At 35.5% G+C, this 9,043-nt stretch overlaps 1 protein-coding gene across 1 annotated transcript; it reads right to left on the bottom strand.

The window, feature by feature from the left end:
* Window positions 1-3,780: 3,780 nt before the first annotated feature.
* Window positions 3,781-4,491, bottom strand: LOC132309052 (uncharacterized). Its single transcript, XM_059807406.1, has 2 exons — window positions 4,147-4,491; window positions 3,781-3,897 (listed from the first exon to the last, which is right to left on the bottom strand). The coding sequence occupies exons 1-2, from the start codon at window positions 4,489-4,491 to the stop codon at window positions 3,781-3,783; spliced, it is 462 nt and encodes a 153-aa protein (XP_059663389.1).
* Window positions 4,492-9,043: the final 4,552 nt, after the last annotated feature.

The following is a 9,043-nucleotide window of genomic DNA, read 5'->3' as shown; positions in this document are numbered from 1 at the left end:
ACATAAGGAGAGTGAGGACACAGCTACCATGTTAGACAAAAACATTGATCATGAAAAGGACTTCAACAGAAAATGACATCAATAAATAAAACATAGCAAAAAAAAAAAAAATTGCTTCCCAAAAGCGAATATGGTAAGTGAGGGCACACAGAAACAGTTTGAAACGGAGGGATATTGTTCTAAGGTGGAATAGAACGATATGCTCTTCGAAATACTTGAAAATCATCATTAAGATTATCGATTGTCGCTTGCATTTCGTCAAGCTGAGCTTGTTGACCGTCAAGTTGATCTTGTTGTTTTTCAAGAGTGGCTTGATTTTGACGAGTGCCTTTGAGAATTTCTAACAAAAGATCATAATTGGTGCAATTCGGAGTTGGAACTTCCTCATCTTCAGTACTGTCATCACTTTCTGGTTCTTCTTCATCCCCATCATCAACATCCTTAATCTCTTCTCCTTTAGCTCTAGCCTCTTCGAACTTTCGTTGCCTAGGATAAAACCACTCACCGTTTAAGTCCCTTTTTAGCCCCATTTGGTCAAGATTGAGAGCATCGAGTATATCTCTTGGGCCTTGTTTGGTTGATTCACTTTTGTCAAGTGGAACATGTTTATCCATGAAGATGTGAGTGAGAACCATAGCATAGTGGAGGGGACTCTTTTCCTTTTTCTTGCATGCCAACATGTGATGAAAAATGATGTATGCCAAATCAAATACTTTTCCATTCAACACGCACCAAATCAAAAAGATTTCCATGTGAGAGACTCTTGAGCGACTGCCGGTTTTAAGAAGAATGGAGTATGCAATGATTTTGTGGATCAAGCGAGCTTCCATAGTTAATTGTTTGGATTTGACCTCTTTGGTATTGGTGGTGCGGGAATCATAGCCCATTTGACGAATTGCTGCTAGTTTGTCAAAACCTTTCCCATTGTACCATCTTTGTGGTGAGTAGAATTGAATACCATCATTAAGATGAAGAATTCTGGCAATGCTGCTAACATCAAGATGGAATACTATTCCTGCCACATAGCATTGAAGTTCTCTACACCGGGCATTTTCTCAAGGTGGGTGTAGAATAATTGCACAAGTCTAGGATAATACTTGTTGTTCATCCCAACAAATGCACCAAGGCCAATAGCATCGAAGAGTTTATAGGTGTTGAGGTTGAGGTCGTCACAAATTGTGTGTGACAAAACTTTTCCTTTGGCCACTTTCCTAAGATTGAAATTTTTTTCATATAACTTCTTGTATGTAGGAGTTCGATACAACATTGTTACAGAGATTTGAATGGGAGGATTTTCTTCACTAGGGCTGGATTCATGATCATGGGTACGTCTAGTATTCCTATTTTGGCCATGAGGAGGATTTTTTCTACGTGAAGAGGAAGCCATAGAATAGATATTTTGAATGCTCAAGAACCGTTCAATGGAAATAAAATTTAAAATTCCAAGAATTTGTGCAAATAAAAACTAATTTAATTTGCACATCCAGTCAAGTTATGAGTGCTAAGAAACTTCATTCTAGAGACCCCAGAACAGTTAATGAGCATCAAGGTCAAGGTTTTGGAATTGATAAAATCAGCCTTAAAATGACAACCCAAGATGGAACTTGAATGGAATCATAGTAAAATTTGCAATTTAGAGCATAGATTCACAAAGCCAACCTAATTTGTGTTCAAATCACTATATGATATTTCTAGGGTTTTGAGGGTTTGATAGAGATGAGATTGATAAAGATACAAAGAGATATTCAAGCTTGAATAATGATGACAATGAACATCAAGAAAGCATGAATTTAAGAGAATGAGCAATGAAATCTTACCAAAGATGATGAATTTAATATTTGTGAAGAAGAGAGAGAAATGGCAAATTTAGATGAAATAAGCATGATGAAGGAGCAAAAGAAACAAATTAAGAGTAGGAATATATATAAATTGAAGAGGGAATTTCATGGATTTAACATACCAGTGAAGGAACCCATCATATGGAAGAATTCGCCCAAAGCAAGATGAAGTCTCCTAAGTCAATTTGCTCTCTGGAATGTTTCAGTAATGAGCCCAAATTAGGAAGTGCCGAGATATAATGGGAATAGGACACTTGAGTGGAGCCGGCTCAACCATGATCATGGAGCCGGCTCTTATGGGTTTTTGAGAGATGCTGAGTGAAATAGGAAGGAAACAGATGAGTGGAGCCGGCTTAACCTTGATCATGGAGCCGGCTCTTAATTATTTTTGGAGCCGCCTCAATTAGTTGCTGGAGCCGGCTCTTTTGGGCATTTGAGAAATCCCGAGAGTTGGTGTATGCAGGCCAATAAAGGAGCCGGCTCAACCTATTTCTAGAGGTGGCTCTTCCTGGAGATGCCGAAAGCATGGATTTAGGAAATTCAAGGAGCCGGCTCTTCCTTTTTGTGGAGCCGGCTCTATTGTCTGCAGTGGAAGATCCCGAGAGTATAGACATTGAGAATTTTGGATGCAGGTTTGGGGAGCTGGCTCTTGTGTAAGTGGAGCCTACTCTCATTCCCTATAGAGGCGGCTCTTATTTTGATAGAGCCGACTCTACTGCTGCTACTTCACTGTATGGCATTCTGTTTTGTGATCATTCCAATTTCCCTTCTAAGTGGACAAAATCTATCCTCTTGGAGTGGTTTTGTAAAAATATCAGCCAATTTTTTTTCTGTATTAATAAATGTAAGTTTAATGTAACATGATCCCTAAGAAAATGGTACCTAATTTAAGGGCAGTAGAAGATTTATTAAATTTTGCTAACAATAACATAATGGAGTAAGTCAATCTGAAATTTAAGTATAGCATCAATATATTGAATTGATTTTTCATAATTGGGGTTGACGACCTTAAGTATAGCATCAATATATTGAATCTGAAATTTAAGTATAACATCAATATATTGAATCTGAAATTTAAGTAAAGCATTAGTAGTATATGCTGTAATTCGAAGCATAGTTTCCTATTTTGCTCTGCTTTGATAATCCACTAACACAACTCCAATTTCAAAGAAAAATGAATGCTACGGAACCAACAAAAGAAACCTCAATAAACACAAACATCACCTGCTAAATAGACCAAGAGACCAAAAGTATAATCATTATAAAATTCCATAACCAAAAGAGTAGATAATAATAATTACATCATAGTCAAGTTCCTAGATTTACATCATTGTAAAAGGGTTCCAATACATACTTTTTCCATAATATAGCATCACAAAGTTTCACCAACAAAAAAGGAATTCATAGCATTCCCAGAAGTGTTTCTCAAAAAAGGAACCCATACCCAACAAAAAGAAAGACTACCCATCATCAATCAGCATCATGTTGAATCATACATCATTTTCTCCAAAATATTCTTACGCTTTGCAACTGGAACAACAAGGAATATCCTCGTTTGATCAGGATGGTTAGCGAGATAAAAGTAAGCATCATCAATTAAAAATGGCTCAAGTCCAATTGATTCCAGCTCATTATAGATTTCCTCCTCCGAATGCACCTTACAATTATGTTTTCCATAAAGAGCATTTCCCTCTTTAATAGATTCTGCAACAGACGAAATTGCATTTGCTATGTCTTGTGTATCATTAGAGACACCACGTGAAGACCGTTTCCTCTTTCCTTTTGCACTTAAAGATGCAATAGAAGTTGCCTTAGGGGACATTATCCTTTCAATCTCATCAGCCACACGCTCAACATTTTCCAAAGTCACCTCATTTTCTCCTACTAGCTGATCAATACCATCAATACTTCCCATTAATTTGTCATTAGTTGAGCTAGCCCATTAAAAACGTTTCTCCTTAGCAGTTGTAGCCTCATCACCCATCGCTCTATCTTTTGCAAGCAACTTATCATAGTTGTTAATAGGTGTAGTTCTCCATTTCTCCGCTTGCAGTTTTGCCTATTACAAGCATATAAAAATATATATATATGTTAAACATTTCATAGTGTTTAAAGTAAAAATAACTCCAAAATTGAAAGTACATGAAAGAAGAAATTAAAACTATCATAGATTAAACATACTTTGGGTAAAGCAACGACACTAGAACAACATAGAAAAAATATTTCAAGAGTTTCCATATGAATTAGGCCTTAAACATACTTTTATAGTAAAAATAACTCCAAATTAATAAATAAAAAAAAATAGTACCTCAATCAATGAATTCCGAACCTCTGGTTTCGCACTCCACATCTTTGTCTCACGACTCCAAGCAAATCCGCTCAATCCATTCTTAAACAGGTCATACCACTCATTGAAATGAGTCTTTATAGTCTTCAATCGATTCTTAATCCTATCTTTTGTAAAATCCATTTCAAGTTTTGCACACAATTCTTTAACCATTTCATCATATGCTTTACTAGTAAAAGTTCCATCAACCCTATTCCCTTTAATATGTTGGTAATACAGCACATCAATGAATGCATCTTCCATTTGTTGCGTCCAAACAAACCTATCTTTCTTGCTTCCTTCATTTTTGTTTGTTGTGTTACTCATTTTCTTATCTACATAACAAATTAGCAAATGAGTAGAATCCAATGTAAATTTTCAAAATAGAGTGTGACCAACAAAAAAAAAAAAAAAAAAAATTAATAACATCATGACAAACAAATTAACATGAGTAATATAAGATATCGACTATGCTTTTTCTTCTTTAACAATATATCATCAAATAAAACTTGAGCTACCAATAAAGTCTTAGTAAAGACCAAGTACTTGTCATAAAAGAAAATAAATAAAACTAAGGTTTTAAGCATTTATCAAACAAGCAAAAGATTTAGACTTATAACACACGTAACATTAGTCACAGTTGATTTGCTACATAGTCATTCCACATGTTCATTGCAATGGTGTCCCTTATATGTTCTCCTTCAGCAATATCCCTTGGAGTTTGATCATCATCTGCATCTTCATCTTCATCTTCATCTTCAACTTGAACTTCAACTTGGTTTAAGAGCTCCCGATCTACTTCATCAATATGTCTTTCATCAGGATCAACGCCCATTAAATAATTATGCAGAATGCAACATGCAAGGATAATCTCTGTTTGTGTTTCGATCGAGTAAGTGGGCTCAATTGTGCTTCCTATAATTGGAAATCATTTCTTTAATACACCAAATGCTCTCTCAATCGCATTACGTAACGACGCATGTCGTAAGTGAAACAATTCCCGAGGATTTTCAGGTCGATGTGAAGCAAATTCTTTCAAATGATATCAAACACCTCTACAAGGCGTGACAAGTCCACCTCGTAGCATATACCCACCATCAACAAGATAATATTTACCTATTAAGAATAAAAGTTGTTATCTTTGAATAACTATAAATCAGAAAATAATATTTTATAAATTTTATATAGAAATTACCTTTAGAGATTCTCAACTTATCCTTTCTTTCAAATGCACTCTTAATTACTCTCGAGTCTGATGCAGTCCCTTCCCATCCAGGCAAGACATATGTGAATCTCAAGTCAAATGAACAAGCAGCCAACACATTTGTGGTTGGAAAATTCTTTCGACCACGATATCTTGGAGCGTCTTCAGTAGGTACTCTCACACGAACATGTGTTCCATCTACACAATTCTGATATAAATTTATTTTATAAATTTTTTATATCAACATATGTATAAAAATTTTAAAATAAAATTATCTATTTACCTTGAAGTATGGATAGAACCTACTATTGCTAAGTATCTCCGGAGGGACTTCTAAACCATCAGGCTGTCGGAGAAAATTTTCTTCTAACGAGATTATTGACCTTAACACACTATGGAAATTACAACTTGTAGTCTCACCGGAGCGACGAAAAAAAAACTGAATCGTGCGATTCCTCACATTGTGTGATAATATATGAAGAAATTTTGCAACTTATTCTTCAACTGATGCATTTTTTGTTGCCTTAAGACCAGTTCCCTTTTAAGAATCTCACATAAATTTTGGAAAGCCTCTGGTCTCATTCGAGTTATATCACGACATCTTTGATTTGTCCTAAATTGGTTCATAAGTTCATTTCGGACCATTTCTCTTTCAAAACTTGATTGTCCAGTGAGTCGATTAACATAGTTTCTCCTTTGAAACTTTTTCCGTAAAAGCCAATACACAACCAAACAAATAACTTGAGTTGCAACCAAACACCTTCTTTGTTCCCACAAAAACCATTCATATGTTGCCATATTATTTCGCCTCTCCATTTACCATTTCAAAACTTATTGTCACCCTCACAATTCAATATGTGTAGATTAATAAAATAAGAGTATAAGACACACTCAACATATATATGATGTTCTGATAATATATATATATATATATATATATATATATATATATATATATATATCTAAGAATGCCCACCCAAACATAACCTATGATAATTATGTGACACTTATGATCAGACATAAACCAATTGATTATGTTGGTATTGCAACAAAAACCTAGTTGCCATATTTCAAATAATGACCATAATAAGACATAATTGGGACTGTATCAATGACATTCTCATTATGGCATGCAGGATTCATAATATTTCATGTCCATAATAGCCCATTACAACTTGATAACAGCCTCACTAGGGCATGAAATAAAAACAGAATATGCATTTTTTTTCTTCTCAAGTTTCCTAGTTGTTTTTAAACCTTTTTTTCTTAAATCCCTCATGAAATATGAACAAAACTTTGCAATGACTAAATTTCTCCTTTTTTTTTCTTTTTTCCTTTTTTTCTTAATAAGCAAAAGAATTTTTGCTGCAAAGAAAGCAACCCTTAATATCTAGATGATACCTCATTGGCTATAAAATTGGGCAGAAGTGTTATTTTTTAAAATTAAATTACTGGGTTTTTTTTTTTAATAAGTAAAATATATTCAAAAGGCGCTGGGACTGCGTATTAGTGGGGTTATTACAGTTTGCCATGTGAGTTCTCCCCCCCTACAGCAGTGGATTATCAAGTGTGTGTTTTTTTTTTCTTTTCTAAATTCACATTAACTATAACAAAAAGATAAAAGAGAGAAACCCACAAAATTACAGAGTTCACAAGAAAACCATCGACATAATTAAAGATAATCGCACGAATTTTTTCCGTAGAATATAACATTAAATCTCCAACTGTATACTGACAAATCTTAAGGAAAAAAAATAATAATAAAAGAGGAAAACTTAGATGGATTGAAGAAACACACCTGAAGATCGAATACTTCAAGAAGATGATGAATTCAGATGAATTTTCGAAAGGCTTGCGTAGCTCCAAAGGCGCTGTTTGTAAACCAATGAATTTAACTGTTACAAACCTTTCCCTTCTCTCTCTATCATTAACTTCCTCCTCCGGCACAGAGACCATGCAGTGAACCCACTTCCCCTTCTCTCTCTCCCATACGTGAACCCACTTCCCCCTTTTCTCTCTCCTATTTCTTCTTATACCAGTGAATTTTGGCGCCTTTGTTCCCGCGCTGAATACATGTCTTTCTTTGTTCCCGCGCTGAATACAGGCCCTAATATCAAGAGTAAATTTGAGGGTAAAATTGGCCTAACAAATATTTTTTATGCCATTGCCTGCCATTGCCTTCCATTTCCTTCCTTATCTTCCCATTTTTGGAAGGTTAAAAAATTACTATACATTGTTTATAAATAACCCTCCAAACCCTTCCCTCTCCTTCCCTTTCGCTCCACTAACTTTACCCAAACACAATTTTTTTATAATCCTCCATCACCTTCCCTTCCCTTTCCCTTCAAACCCACTCTACCAAACTGACCCTTGGGCTATGTTTGGTGGGGTGGGTTTGAAGGGGGAGGATAACATTAGTTATGAGGGAAAGGGAAGGGAAGGGAAGGGAAGGATAAGTTTAATCCTCAATCGTGTTTGGTTGATTAATGAAGGAAAAGAAAGGGAAGGATAACAATCATGTTTGAGAAAAGAAAGGAAAGGGAAGGATAATAATAAATTTACTATTATGCCCTTTTTATATTTTAAAAGATGAATTTTGAGATTTAAATATGCAACAACATTTTTGCCCCAAGAGGAACCGGCTTAAGTAAAAGTGGAGGAGGCTCCAATATGAATGGAGCAGGCTCTACTTTAAGTAGAGGAGGCTCCAATATGAGTAGAGCAGGCTCCCAAAAATGGGAGGTGGCTCATTTCAAGAAAATTTGTTCTGGGAACCAATTTTAGCTACTGGAATGAAGATCAAGTGTGTGTTTTTTTTTCCTTTCACTTTCCATCGCTGTTCCAGTTCGAGTTCGCCGTCGCCGTCCGCCTCAAAAAATCAAAACCCACATCTTTCAGTTTCCATCGCTGTTCCAATTCGGGTTCGCCGTCCGCCTCAAAAAATCAAAACCCACATCTTTCAGTTTCCATCGTTGTTCTAGTTCGAGTTCGCCATCTGCCATTCGCCGTCCGCCGTTCGCAAGCTTCCCGCGCTGAATACATGCCCAATATTAAGTGCAATTTTGAGGGTAAAAGTGGCATGACAAATATTATATGAGCCATTGCCTTCCCTTTCCTTCCTTATCCTCCCATTTTTGGAAGGTTAAAGAAATTACCGTACATTGTTACGAAGAACCCCTCCAAACCCTTCCCTCTCCTTCCCTTTCCCTCTACTCACCTTACCCAAACACAATTTTTTTATAACCCTCCGTCACCTTCCCTTCCCTTTCCCTTTCCCTTTCCCTTTCCCTTCAAACCCACTATACCAAACTGAGCCTTAGGGTTTTGTTTGCAACAGTTAGGTCTAAAGTCTATTTTTATTATGTGTACATATAGTTAGGCTTTGTTTAGTACTGTGGGTTTGAAGAGGAAGGATAACATTAGTTATGAGGGAAAGGGAAGGGAAGGATAATTTTAAACCTCCGTTGCGTTTAGTTGATTAATGAAGGAAAAGAAAGGGAAGGACAATAATTATGTTTGGGAAAAGAAAGGAGAAGAAAGGGAAGGGAATTATTTTAACATATGGACTATTATACCCCTTATATTATATATATATATATATATATATATATATATATATATATAGTTTCATGTACTTGCCAAAAAAATAATAATAATAATAAATAAATAAATAAA

Source organism: Cornus florida, unplaced genomic scaffold (genome assembly GCF_030987335.1).
Source record: "Cornus florida cultivar Cherokee Brave unplaced genomic scaffold, ASM3098733v1 CherokeeBrave_3.0.0_Hap2_Chr05, whole genome shotgun sequence".
Taxonomy (NCBI): Eukaryota; Viridiplantae; Streptophyta; class Magnoliopsida; order Cornales; family Cornaceae; genus Cornus; species Cornus florida.
The sequence above is the reverse complement of the archived record's forward strand: the minus strand, read 5'-3'. Positions and strand labels throughout refer to the sequence as shown.

Coding starts and splice junctions, on each gene's coding strand:
- LOC132309052 (XM_059807406.1), bottom strand. CDS start 4,491: ATGAGTAACACAACAAACAAAAATGAAGGAAGCAAGAAAGATAGGTTT. Junction 3,898..4,146: donor TTCGGAATTCATTGATTGAG/GTACTATTTTTT, acceptor TGCTTGTAATAG/GCAAAACTGCAAGCGGAGAA.